General features: G+C 33.0%; 1 protein-coding gene across 1 annotated transcript in view; it reads right to left on the bottom strand.

Moving 5' to 3' along the window:
- Window positions 1-15371, bottom strand: part of LOC150102409 (calpain-B-like) — a 913019-nt gene that overhangs the window by 62953 nt on the left and 834695 nt on the right. Inside the window, exon 17 of the mRNA XM_090399770.1 lies at window positions 3420-3478. Within this exon, the coding sequence (XP_090255896.1) occupies window positions 3420-3478 (59 nt within the window). The remainder of the gene's footprint in view (window positions 1-3419; window positions 3479-15371) is intronic.

Here is a 15371-nt window from a genome sequence, read left to right as displayed (position 1 = left end):
GCGACAATAAAGACGTAAATGCAATAGAACTATATGACGAGTTATGTGCTTTCCGGGATATTTTTTGGAAGGTTAATTTAAATATTCAAAACCCTTTCGATATTCTTAATTTTATCGTGTTCAATAATTTACCCTTCCCTAACTTTTCAATTGCTTTAAGAATACTATTAACCTTACCTGTTAATATTCTCAGTGTGAGCGGTGAACGTTCCTTTTCCAAGTTGAAATTGATTAAAACCTACTTAAGAACAAGTATAAAAAGTATAAAAGTATAAAGGCTTGTTAGTTTGGCATTAATATCTATTGAAAATGATGTATGTGTGGAATTATACGTTAAGACCATTATTTCTAATTTGGTGAATATGAAATCAAGAACCCTAAAATTTTAATTAAAAAATTTCAAGTATATTTATGTAATATAATTTATTTTCTGTTATTCTGTAAAGATTTTATTTTTTGAATACTTATATTAATAAAATGTTCTAATTATTTCTGCATTCTTTTCTTATTTTCTCATCTATCTTGAGTTTCTTTTATTTTCCTAAGAGGTGGTTCCACTTATAAAAATTATTAAAAAAATGTTTATAAGTTACTAAGAATTTAGTAAAATGCAAAAATTTTTTAAACTTTAGTTCAAATAAATTTTAACTTTAATTAAAATTCAATGTACCAATTCATTTTGTTAGCGATTCGGGTCGGTGAGAAGGCTATAATCCCTGTATCATTATATTCAACGATTAAAGTGAAGTGGCTTTATCAAAATTTGCTTTAACTTTTGAGAATTTTTTGAATATTCGGGTTTTTAATGATTATCCTGCCTAGTCAATCAACACCTCCGGTTTGTTACATTTAGCGAACCAACATGTGGCTGTTCTGTCAAAATTTATTTAAGAAATTTCAAATAATTTAAATTTTTATTATCTTAAAAGAACCACACATGCCCAGATCATTACAGGGGCACTTAGATAGAAATTGCATGCGGGTGACAAAGACCTTAGCGTCGGCACTGGCAATTTAGCTTTTGCTGATTTACATAATGCTGATAGGATTTATGTAATTTTATTATAATTTTCTTTAATATAATTACTCAAAAGTGGACCTATGATCTTAAACTAGCTCTGTAAATGATAACAGCATACGACATAGCTTTCATATGTAGGAAAAGTGTCGTTTTCAAAATACATGTGTATTCAATAACTGAAACACGTCACCTTCTGAATTAGTTCAGATAAAAAAAAATATATCACACCTGGATGGGTGTCTAAATGCATAGAACAGAAAAATAGTGAACAGTTAGAAGAATAAATATTCTTAAATATCTTATTCTCCCTAATAACCATTATATTAATAGTTAGAATAGTTAATAGGAATATGTAAATAGTTAACTGTAAATATTAGTTGGATATAACTATTATCCCTAAATATTCTTAAATATAGTGTTCTTTCTCCCTAACCATCCTATCCCAGTTTTGTACCAATTAATATTCCATCTACAGAGCCTGTAGTAAGAAAGAATATTAATAACTTTATACAGAATAAAAAATTTCAGAAAGCTAAATATATATATATAATAAAAATATTAAATAATATATAAAATATTTATTTTTGTGATATATGGAATTTTTTTTTTTTCATATATATCCATGAAGAATTTTCATGCAATTAACTTTCCCCACGATTAATTTTCCCATGATGAATAGTCTCTGTAATGAATTTTTCCACAATGAATTGTCTGGACATGGGGAAAGAGATGCATATACAGTAGTATATTTAGATTTTGCAAAAGCTTTTGATAGATTGCCACATGACACACTAATAGTTGAACTGGGAAAAAGTTGGATTGGATAGAAGATTAGCGTTGGATTGGAGATTGGCTGTCTGATAGGTATCAGCAAGTTGTGTATGGGGGGGGGGGGGTGATATCCCAGAAGAGAAAAGTCACTAGTGGAATGCCCTAGGGCTCTGTTTTGTTGTTGTTTAATTTGTATATAAATAACATTGGAAAGGGCTTAAATGGTGATATATAGTTGTTTGCAGATGATGCAAAGTTGAGGAGAGTTATGAGAAGTTCCACTAGAAACTATGCAAAACTATTTGAGTCAATTCCAAGAAAAATTCAGGCTAAACTGAAGGCAAAAAATAGTTGTCCAGCACCATATTAATAAAGAAATAAGTATGTATAACAAGTGTTTCCATTATTATTATGACATGTCACATAAGTAATGCAGGGATGATGATGCTTATTAGACAATGCCAGTTCAATGGAACTGTCTCTGAGAGTGAAGCTCCATAATTAATGTCTGACACTATCATGCTGCTTATAACAATCTGTATAATATAATATATATTTTTCAATGGCTCACTTCAGTATTGTTGCAAACTAGAAAAACTTCATAAAAACTAATAATAAAACTACAGTGGTATCTCGCTAATCTGAACTAATAAAAACCGTGCTTGTTCGGATTAGCGAAAAGTTCAGATTATCGAATTTTTCCCCAAGAGACAACAATAACTAGACAAAAATAATCAGATTCTAATGTTACATCAATTTAATTCTGTAAATAAATGAAGTAACTGATAGAAAAAAAAAGCTACTGTTGTAATGTAAAACTTAAAAAATAATACAATACACAAGTTTATTTGAGTAAAATATTTAGTTTGTATGTACCTGTGTTGTTAAGGATTCTGATTTAATAAAATTGCATGGTTCAGTACATAACTTAATTTGCTTAAAAAAAATATTACTTTCTTGTACACAACACACAAAAAAGAAGTTTTTTTATTTCTTTGTAAAAAAGTCACTGATTTTCTTTTGCTTCTTGGAAGCTAAATTTTTTTTTCAAATGCTGCTTCTCGGAGCTGCATTAGCAATAAAATTTTGCAGAATGACATGTCATTCTATTTAGCCCATTCTATACATGTATTAAAACTGTCAACTGCCTCTTCGTGTTTTACTTTTTTTTCTTCGAGTTCTTTATCGTCATCATCGTCTTCTAATTCATTCTGTAATGTCATATTTATAATTTCAGCATCTGATTTGATTTCGAATTCACTTTCGGTTCTACCTGTAATCCATTCCATGACATCTGTTTGTTGACATCTGGATTTATATTTTTAACCAAATTATGCAAATTTTGAATTTCCTCTTTTTGTGTATACCGTAGTTATCTTGGTAAATTCTAGAAGGCCACAGTTTTTTCCTTGATGCTTGAATTGCTTCAGGTTTGACGGCTTCCCAAGCAGTAGCAACTGAGAATGCTACATTCTTCAAACCTATATTTTTTATTGATGTGGTAAAGTCATAATTTTTGGAAATTACATTTAAAAGCAGTTCGGATTACTGGAGGGTTCGGACTAAAGAGGTTCGGATTAGCGACATACCACTGTAATATCAATCTGAAGTAGAAATAAAAGGATACATCCATCATTGCTACCATGCTACGACAAACATCTAGAGAAAAACCTTCCATTGAAAACTCTAGAAGTATTAAAAAACATAGTTAGTCCACAGTAACTTCCATTTTATTAAATTGCATTTTATAAACTGGAATTTATTCATAGTTAAATTTCACTTTACAGATCTATAAAGATATGGATGTTTTGATTCTAATCCAAATCTTAATAGGATTTTTTTTTTATTATGGATCCCTCCCCCCCCTAACAGTTTTAAGTATATGGTATATTTCTCTTAGTAGTATAGCTGGGTGAAGATAGCATTCCTTTGCTATTTGTTTTTTCTCTCAAGATAATGCAGTTATCCCTATTTTGAACCAATTTTAGTTATAGATGAAGAATTCTACTATCCCTACGTCATGAATTATGTGCTATCCATATTAACTTGAGTGTCTTATTAAAAAACCACACATTGCATGAATGCACCTACAGTACATTCATGCAATGTGTGGATAAGTATGAAGCAATAAGAAAAAAAAAAACATTGATTATAAGCAGACATTTAGTTTATTTATTTCATACTTTAATCTTATATAAAACAGATATACTATATGTTATTATAGTTAAATCTTAATTAAGGTTAAATGTCATTACATTAAAATGATCATTCATTACATATATTGCAACTATTATATATCTTTCCATGTGTTCTCCTTCTGATCAACAAAATTATTAATTTTCAATTATCCAGAGTACTTCTGAAATTCATTTCAACTGCTCCAACAAAAGAATTTCATTTTAGATTTTGACCATCACTTCATCTTCCTTTTCCTTTTTTTCTTTTGGTTAGTCAACATTATTATTATTATTACTGTTATTTCTTTTTTTGTTGGCCAAACAAATACACAACAGATGCATATACAGACAGTGATTTGTTAATTATGAACTATAAAAAAGTGCCATTGCAAACCAGGAAAATAAGAACTCTGGCAGTCCCACATAATCGGACATGTTACGAGGTAACAGTGAAAAAAAAGGATAAGTCTTTATTATAATTTATTAAGTTTTACTTTAAATTTATGGAGAATCTATGCTAGATAGAACATACAGTCTGTAGATAGTTTGCACTTGGGGAATTTGTAGTTAAATGTAATATTTTAGTATAGTTTGCTAGTATTCTTTGATCAATGTTTGAATAATGGCGGCAGCTGCAATTCAGTTTGCTAATGGCTTATCACCGAGTCCTCCTTAATTTAAGGACTACATTTTACACAGATAATACAGGATTTTGTGGTATGCAGTGCTTGCAGCATGTATGCATCCTGGCAGTTAGAAATCTGGCAGGTAAGAGAAAAGGGAGTGAATATCTGCATAAAATATAGAAAATGGGAAGAACTTTATGATTTAGAAATTAGCATAATGGATCTCAGCAGCTTTACATCAGAAATGGGTGAATACCTAGAGAGACGAGAAGCATGATCAAAGGTCAGGAAAATGAGCAGCATGTGAATGAGAATATAAAAGTAGGGAGTGCAGTAGTTGCAAAAGATTAAGAGACTGGAAACAACAAATGCAAAGCGAATCAGATTAGGAGTAAAAGACAGTTATGCGCATGATAAAAGGAGTGAGAATAGGAGAACCATTGGAAGAGAGGAAAGAGAGACAGTACAGGAACCAGGGATGATGAGATGACAGGACAGCAGATAAGTGGGATAACAAGAAGAGAAAGTGTCAGAAGAGAGTGAGTTATGATGTGAGTGACAAAAAATAGAACTGAGTGGTAAGAGGTGTGAAGTATGGAGATTTGATGATCCATAGTGTGCAAGAGAGAATGCCAGAGGAGTGTTTGCCTGGAGGAATGACAGACAATATGACTATGGAAAGTGAGATGAAAGAGTGGATGAGAGGATTGTGATGATGAGCACAAATGGCTTGAGAGGCAGTGTGAATTGGGTTGTGAGAGATCTGAGGTTCGTGCTGGTGGTTGCATGGAAGAAGACTGAGAGGGGGAGAGAGAAAATAGTGAGTGTGTTGCTCAGGCATGATAATGCAGAGCTGAGGAGAAGAGCATGAATAATGAATAGTGTGATAGCAAGAATGTGTCAAAAGAGAGACTTGGATTACATGGATGTTTGGAGGGCATTTGAGGACAGAAAGGAACAAAAGAGAGGTGAGAGCATGAATGGTGAATGAGTTCAATGAGTGGTATGATAGACTGTTTTCTAGGGTGTGCCTACCTCCTACAATGAGTCTTGTGACTCCATGGAGGTCCTGAATCATAATAATAAGAAGAAAAACAGGTACAATAATAAAAAATTATTAACAATTAATTAAATAATACAACTGCAGCAATGGATAACACCTTCACACCATCAGTGATTTAAAAGTGCTGAAAAGATTTTTTAAGTGTCAGTCAATCAATATTTTTATGAAACGTTGTGTCAATTCAAATTCATTGAATTGTTTTCTTTGATGATTTGCTGTTTTGATGAACAGCAATTTTTCAATGAATTGTGGATTATCAGTGAATTGCATTTCAGTTGCTTCATCAGCTATTTCTGTTCAGTTAATTACTTTTTTCAATACATTGCTTTTCTGATTAACTTGTTTCATAAAAAAATTTTCAGTAAATTCTCTGCCATCTAATCCATTCTCCTTAATCTGAAGTAAACACTGAACTAGATAGGAGCAATCCATTCGAAAGTGATTTCTATCAATTTTACAGCATATAAAACTACCTCATGCAAGTCATGATAAAATATTAGTGTATTTAACATAAATTAAAAAAAAAAATGTGCAGAATATCCTTTTAACGAAAAGTAAAATATTTTAAAGACAATTTCTCTTAAATAATTTAGAAAGCAAAATAAAAATAGATAAAATAAAAAAATAAATAACATTAAACCAACAAAATAGATATTAAATATCTATTAAATGGGTATAAAAACATAACATTATATTTTTCCAAATGAAAAATAAAGCAAAATACATAAGACAGTTTACAAGAAGACTTGTTTAATTGTTCAATTATTATATAAAATCATATAGGGCATTATATAAATAAATAAAAATACATATAGTGTAAAAATTTTCAAACAAGACACGCTTATTTTGTTCCATATGATTATAAGGTGAACTTGTTAAATCATAAAATTTAAAATTAAACTAAATTTTAAAACAGTCATATTATTTCATAAATGAAATAAATATATTTCATGACATATAGAGCTAAGTTTTCAGGGCATAATATTTTAAAGACCGGTTTCTTGCTGGGTTCACTGCACTGGGTATGAAACATAATTCATGATGATAAACTATTATGTAAATATATGCCTATGTATAATTTGAAATTTGTGGATTTTTAAATTTTATATATTTTTTAGAATACATCTTCTACAATTCCCTTGCTTTTTATATAACACTAATTATAATAATTAGCTTGCTACTACAACCCCCCCTGTTCTCCATATTTTCTACCCACCTTCCCCCTATTATATAAACTTTTTTCTCTAAATGGTTCTTCTTCTCATAATCTTATACATTGCAATCTTGAAACTTGTAAATTTTATGGATTTGCAAATCTAAAGTTGTGAGTGAACATAGCAGTACATTCGAGCTATGCTAAAAAGTGTTTTTAATTAGTGTATAGGGTGGTTTTTTCCAAAGTATTGTTGAAGCGTACTTCTTTAGTGTTGTTGTTGTAAAGTCACTCGTTTGTTCTTAATATTAAGAACAAACAAGTAGGTACTTACTACTTCTGCTTCTGAAAATGGTGTTCGTAAAGAAACACACATCGGTGGCATGGAAAGCTTTGGTATGAAGATCGAGTTCTACCTCGGATTTTTCAGTTGATACGGCATGTGGACTGACTAGGGATTTCAGTTGTTTGCTGATGGTGCAAATCTGGGGAGAATTATAAGTAGCACTGCTGATGTTAATTCCCTTCAGGAAGATTCGAATAGACTTTTGACTTGGACAAAGGAGTGGAGTTGTAGTTTTAATATTAATAAGTGCAAGGCGTTGCATTTCGGAGTGCAAAACTATAAAGCTATGTACTATACTGACAATGTCGTACTGCACCAATATAGTACAACACAACTGTATGCTGCAGGAATCAGATGAGATTTGAGATTTAGGAGTGATGGCTCACAGTAGATTGAAGTTTAGAGGGCACATTGCAAGCATTGCAAAGACTGCATATCGTAGCGCTGCTATGATAACGAGTACTCTAATATGTGGGGAGAAGGAAGCGGTTGTGCCACTGTATGAAGCACTGGTTAGACCACACTTGGACTATTGCTTAAATTTGGTCACTTGGTTTTCAGCGTGATTTGGAAACATTAGATTGGATCTAGAGACGAATGACTAAAACAATATCAGAACTTTGGAATTTTGCCTGTGGAGAGAAGTTGAAGAAATGTGGATTACAGAGTTTGGTGGATAGGAGGAAAAGAAGTGGTATGATAGAGACATTTAAATTAATGAGAGGATTTTATAGAATTAATCTAGATGGGATTATAAAAAGAATAGAAGGCAAGAGGGGGTAAAACCAGAAACCACCCTGGAAGTTATGTAAGAGTCTGGTGAAGAGGGGGGGGGGGAGATGAGGAGTAGATTTTTTACATGGAGAATTGTCAGTGAATGGAATGCATTACCGGAATGTGTTGTTAATGCAAGGAGTGTTAAGGATTTTAAGATCCAGTATGGTAAATATGTTGTCAGTTGAATGAACCTCCCACAATAAGTCTGCCAACTCCATGGAGGGTGCAATAATAATAATACTGGCAAACCTGCAAATATTATGGGCATCTAGCTTTATTTTTTTACCTATATTTATGGATATATTTAAAGCATTAAATGGTTTAATGCTTAAACCGTTTAAGCTTCTAATATGAGTTCTACTCCAAACTCATATCAATCCAAATATAACTATGAATATCTATCATGTAACTGCTGATTATATGTAAATATTTGCTGACTTTTTCTGGCAAAATGGTGACACTGTCTACTCAGTGGTGTCTCCACTCTGAACCATTGTACTGATTCAAATTCTGCTGTATCATCGATGTCTGTCCGAATATCTTTAAGTAGTAGATGAGGTTCATTACCTAGTGTGAAACCACTGTCCTACTTAATGGATGAAATGGCTTGAAGAAATACCATCTTTTAGTTTTTAAAGCAAGATTTCTAAACTATATATAACCCACAGTCCATTCACAGCACCAAAGGAGGTATGCTTAAAAACTTTTGGGGGTGAGTTCCACATAAAAAAAATAATAAATGCATCTTTAGTGATCATTTTATAACTCATATATATTATATATATATTCATTCCATGTTTAGTGTGTGTGTATCTAATGTTTATTAAGATCTTTTCATATATATATATATACATATACACACACATACACATACAGTGGAATCTCGGTTGTCGAACGACTCTCATCTCAAACAAATTGGTTCCTGAACATATTTTCCAAACAAAAAATGCACTGGTTTCCAAACAGAATCTCAGTTCCCGAACAGGCAAACCAGCAACCACATGCTCTGCGGGCTGAGATTACAGTGGGAGAGCATCAGTTATGTCGTAGCTTCTGCTCAGTGAAGACTGCTCGAATTTACAGTGCCTTTTCTTGATTTTCTTTGTGTTGTGTATTGTTTTTTTATAAATTATTATTAAATAAGCCATCATGGAGCTGAAGAAGGATAGTGATAGCAGCAAAGTGAAAAGAAAAGTTGTTAGAACCACGATAGAGGTGAAAAAAGAAATCATATCCAAACATGAAAATGGCATTCGTCTCTCGGATCTTGCTATGCAGTTTTGGTATGGCAAAATCAACGATCTGTACAATACTAAAAAATAAAGAGGTGATCAATTTTCGTCTATATTTTATCTATTTATTGTGTTTATTCTTTTTGTGTAAGATTTTAAACATTTTCATTGTTTTCGATTATGATTTTATACATGAAGTACTGTTATAAAGTTTAAATAAGCAATCATGTGGAGTTCGGGAACGGATTAATCCATTTTACATTAATTCCTATGGGAAAATGGTTTCAGTTTTCAAACAAATCGGTTTCCAAAGAGCCTTTAGGAACGAATTATGTTCGACAATTGAGGTTCCACTATATATATGTGTGTGTGTGTGTGTGTGCGCGCAAATGTCCCAATAAATATAGCTCTGGAAAAATCGCATTTCCAAGATACAGCCCTTCTAGTGATATTCTGAACCTTCAAATGTAGAATGCAAATATCAAAAAAATAATTCACAGAATGTCAAAAAAATAATAATAATAATAATAAAATAAAAATAAATCCTTAGTAACTGGCAAAAGAAACATTAGGATAAATGTACTCGCAGCAGGCATTCAAAATGATACTGCATGATTGATAAAGGAGATCAGTGGTAAGATGTCTCACAACTGACAGCCTTGCATGCTTGAATGTTTTGGGTTGGTGTAAGGTAGTAGTAGTGCATGCATGTTTAACACATTCCTGAAGTTCACCAACCATTCCGAATGGGGGAGAGAGAGTACAATAATACTCTCAAATGGTTCCCCACAAATAAAATTCACAGGATTTAGGTCAAGTGAACGAGAAGTGCCATGTGATTGGTTCACTTCAACCACTCCACCTCTCAGGAATCTTGTGATCGTGTTAACCCATACCTCATGACCAGAGTGGTGAAACTCTGTCATGCATTATTATTATTATAATCATCATCATTAAACTCCCATGAATAAACCTTGCAGGTGGTCTACAATCTTAAGCAGTAACATCATCGAACCATGCCTTACATCATTCACTCTTTCAGGAAATGCATTCCTCTCATCAACCACTCTCCATACAGAGAACATGTCCCTTATTCTCTTGCTCACACACTCCTTATATAGTTTCCAGAATGGCCTCTTGTTCTATCCTTATCTCTTTCTACTCAATGATAACTCTAATCAACCTCTTCAAGATGGTATACAAGGGGACCATAATCTCTTCATCTCTGCATGTCTAGGTCCTCCTCATTGTTGCCATAATCAATTGTATGTTCTCACAATTTTACAATATGATCCAGTGGCGGCCAGTGAAAATTTAAAGTGCGGTGCTGCATATACAAAAAAAAAAAAAAAACTTTTTTCCCCCCTGATCAGTAACGAATTTATTAATAAATAAATTTACATATTAAAAATTGCTTTATTAAAAATATTTCATCCTCACCATGAACAAACACCAATAATGAAAGTTTCGTATCAATAGCAATGACAAGCACAAACGAATATCGGCATTAGATCTCAGTGCATTTGTTTCGTTTAACGATAAGTGAAAAAATATAATTCTTTTCATATTTTCAACAATGACACTCGTCATAATTCAGTCTTGTATCTATAATAAATAAATAATTATATGTTATTTTAACAAAATAAAATAAGAAGATTTACAATAAATAGTTCACCACGAACACTCACCAATAATAAACGTTTCATATCTCAGAAATAACCCGCAGAAGCATGATACACTGCAGAAATGGCAGTGTATCATATAACGTAACGTGCAAGCGAATATCTGCATTAGATCGCAATTATCGTTACACAAAACAAATGAAAAAATATAATTCTTTTCATATTTTTGACAGTGACACTCGTCATAATTCAGCCTTGTAGCTATAATAAATAAATAATTATATGTTATTTTAACAAAATAAAATAAGATTTACAAAAAATAGTTCACCACTCACATGCACCAATAATAAATGTTTTGTATCTCAAAAATAATGCGCAGAAGCATACTAAAGATACACTGCCGTTTGAGCAGTTACAGTTGGGAATGACGTAACATGCAATGACAAGCGCAAATGAATATTGGGGTTAGATCGCAGTGCATTTGTTTCGTAATCTAAAGCGTTAATAGAACAATTCCAATTATTAACTATTCGATCAATGTCGAAATATAAGCTGTAACCTTTAACATGTTGTATTGCATTTATATAATGTTGTAAGCATTGTTATTATTTATAAACACAAACAAAATTTAATTTTTTCATTTTTTCTTGGGGGTGCTGCAGTGTCGCAATGCTTATGTATGGGCCGGCACTGATATGATCCCTAAACTTCAAATCTCTGTCCGCTACCACTCCCAGATCTATCATCTCTTCCATCTCCTTCAAAATTTCTCCATTAATTGTATACTTTGCAGCCTATCCTTGTTTAACTAAATTTCAAGACCTTACACTTAGCAGCATTCAATTGCAAGCTCCACTTGCTTGCCAATTCTATTTAGATCTTCAATTGTAAGGCTATACCACGAGCTCTACTCCTCATAGTTCTTCCCAACTTTGAATCATCATCAAATAACTGTGTTTCTCCAGTTATGCCTGTCCCAACATCATTAAAATACAACTTAAATAATAACGACCTCAAGACAGATCTTGGCAGCATGTAGTGATCTTCCTCTTTTGGGATATCCCCATATGCAATTGTTAATACCCATATGATAACCAATTACTTATACAACTCACTAGTCTTTCATTCAATCCCCATCATTTCAACAATTTAGTTACCAGCTTATCATGTGGCAATCTATCAATGGCCTTCTTAAAAATACAAGTATACTACTGTGCACTCATCTCTCGAGATGACAAATTAAGTGGATAACCAGTCAATTTCTCATCTCTCCTTGTACTGCATGCGTACATGCAGTACAAGGAGATGAGAAATTGACTGTGTACGCATAAACAGATTGCTTATGCATACACAGATGCATAAGCAGATTGCTAAACATGATATCTTACTGAATCCATGCTGACCACCACAGACCAAACTACTAATAACAACTGAATTCTGAATCCTTGCCCTCACCAACCTCTCCAACACAATTCATAATAGTGTTTCATGATATAAACAATACCAAGATAGGAGAAAAAAAATATTGAACTTACTAATTTTGCTAGTTTTCTACCAATCTTCAGAGTAAAAATTATAATTTTGTCAAGTACACAGACACTACATGAAAACATTAGAAACAGTTCAATTTGTAAGACACAGACTAATAAGCTAACAAATTGGCCTCTATGGGCCGGTTAACCACAAAGTTAATCTGGAGAAGTCAGGCTCTCTGGTCTCAGAATGACTGTCTCTTAGATCTTTGGCAAACACACTTGTTGAGGTTGGGAGAGTGCTTCGTAGCAAATACTGATTTTAAAAATAGTCTTTTGGACCTACAGTGATGTCTGTGTGAAACCGATGTCTTCTTCCATTTAATCCTATGAGAAGGAGTATCCAGAGCATGGTCTGTCAGTCCCAACCTACTATACAGATGATTGCAGATATAATTTTTGTATTCTTCAAGACAGATGTTACCTAATCTAGTCTGTCCAAAGTAGGCTAAACTGCAAGCAAAAGGAACTTTATACATTCCAGGATGTGCAAGAGGATGAAGGTGATCTTTAGGAAAACAGAGGATGGCAGCTACATGGAACATTTTGAAAATCAAGCACTCAACACAGTTACAATTAAATTAATGGTCTGGCTGCATTATGTTGATGATGTTTGCTATTTAGCCTCATGGTCGAGACACACTGGATACATTTTTAGTGCATCTTAACAGCCAACATTCTAAAATAAACTTCGCCATACAAAAAACAATGTAACTTGTCTCTTCTTTTTTAGATTCACTACTGACATGATTTCCTAATGGCTCATTATCCTTTTCCATTTAAAGAAAACCCACACATACAGTAATGTATTTACATAAGTAATCATACAATCACAACCACCTATCCTAACAGTACAGCACCATCAAAACACTTACTCACCAAGCCACGGCTATTTGTTTAAATGATACAGCTCTTGAAACTATTTTATATAAGTTGTAGCCAATGGCTACAACCCATATAAAATAGATAAAATATGTTTGCATCTCCCATTCCTCCATTTCAATCAACACACAGGATCACAGAAAACTGTTTCCCATCCCACATATTAAGGGTAGTACATCAATAAAGATATCTAAAGTGCTCTGCAAATATGATCTCCATGCCACTTTCAAGCTGCTCATTCAGCTAGCTACCTTCATCTGTTCTCCTAAAGATCAATTTCATCCTCATGTAAATCTTGGAGTGTATGAAGTTCCTTGTGCCTGAAGTTTGGCTCATGTTGGATAGAATGGTACATTAGCTAACATCTGCCTTGAAGAAGACAAAAATTCCACCCAAAATCATCTGCATGGCAAGTTGGGACTGGCAGAACAGGTTCTGGATACTCCTTCACAGAGGATTAAATGGAAAAAGACATCAGTATTACATAAAGTTGCCAGAGGTCTGAGAGACTATTTTTAGAATCACCATTGGCTATGAAGTACTCTCCTAACTTCGACAAATATGTCTGCATTAATTGCCAAAGATCTGGGGTACAGTTATTCTGAGACCAGATAGTCTGACTTCTCCAAATTAACTTTATGGTTATCTGGCCCATAGAGGGTGCCATATTAGGATATTAGGTCTGTTTCAGTTAAAATTTGAATTTCTAATGATTTAGTTGAGTACTTGTGTGGTTGTCAGTTATAATTTGATCTCTGAAGATGCTGGGTAGAAAACCAGCATAATATTAATAGTATTAGTTTCAATAAATTATTTTTTCCTCTCTTGGTGTTGTTTATGCAGTGAAGCACTATTATAAAAAATCAACAATACATAAGCCTTTTTATATGTATACTTTAAACACAACCCAAGACACGAAGACTGTCCCAAAATTTCTAGACCCAGTCTTATCATCCCTTGGTGAAGTGGAACAATTTTATTTCTTTCCATTCCTTTGGGACTTTTCCCTGTTGCAAGGCTCATGCTAAATAGGTATTCTCAGAAACTATCATCTTTCCTCCTTGCCAAGAGAATGTCATCCACATCAAGGAAGATGTTTTGTCTACCAGATTTTCCAAAGTCATGATACAAGGGTCCTGTAGGCCCCTGTTTGGAAAAACAAATGACTCTGTTACTTGCCAAAATGCTGCTGCTATGTTGTCCAAATAACTACATGTGAATTTCGATTAGCTCATATGTAAATCTTATTATAACTGAAAATACTATCTTCAATGAACATTGCCTTCTCTGTGACAAGCACACAAGAGATTGATCATTACTGGTCCAGTATGCTCTGTTGTACAAACCACTGACAAAATACCAATTGACAATGATAATCATCTGATAAAATACTTGAACATGCTGGAAATAGTGGAAAAGGCCAATTTTCATGCAAGATCTTTCATATAACTGCTTGGGGGATGCCATTTTCTGCTACAGTCCTGCATGTGCCAGTGTGTAAATCCACTACACTAGATGAAGTAGGATTTCCTTAGTTTCCAGTACCTTTATGATTCTTCATTCCTCCGCCTTCATTTTGTGGTGAAAAAATTGTATCAATAAATGGTAATGAAAACAAGTGAGCATGAAATTTGATGACCAGGAAAAGCCACACTTTATAAAGGCAACATGTTTTTTCATGTGAATTGGGATATCCATGATAATAAATGGATAATAATCAATATAGTAAACCTGCTATTCATAGCAAAACACCAAAACAAACAACTGACACTTGCTTAGGGTGAAACTATTAGATTACATGCAGAGTCGTGGCTCATCTCGCATGCAGTTCTACTTGTTTACTCTCATGTGATTCATCATGCAATGCCTGTATGTTCTACATGTTGCTGACATTAATACTGTAACAACAAAGGGCTCTATTTGGAAATGCAAGGTCTAATTGGTCTAATTTCTAAGTCTCTTGGGACTAATTTTTATTGGGACCTTTTTGCTCATTTTGAGGTGTAGTATATGCTTTTAAAGTTTTGACAGGCGTGAGGGATCACACCATGTATAGTTAATATACTTATTATTTTTATTTAATTAAATAAAAGCAATGATATTTTTGTTGTTTATATACTTAAGTATGAATTAATCAAAGAGCTTCTAATCAAAGTGTTAAATATCAGA

Source organism: Typopeltis vanoorti, chromosome 10 (genome assembly GCF_054136105.1).
Source record: "Typopeltis vanoorti isolate ZY-2024b chromosome 10, IOZ_Tvanoo_1.0, whole genome shotgun sequence".
NCBI lineage: Eukaryota > Metazoa > Arthropoda > Arachnida > Uropygi > Thelyphonidae > Typopeltis > Typopeltis vanoorti.
The sequence above is the reverse complement of the archived record's forward strand: the minus strand, read 5'-3'. Positions and strand labels throughout refer to the sequence as shown.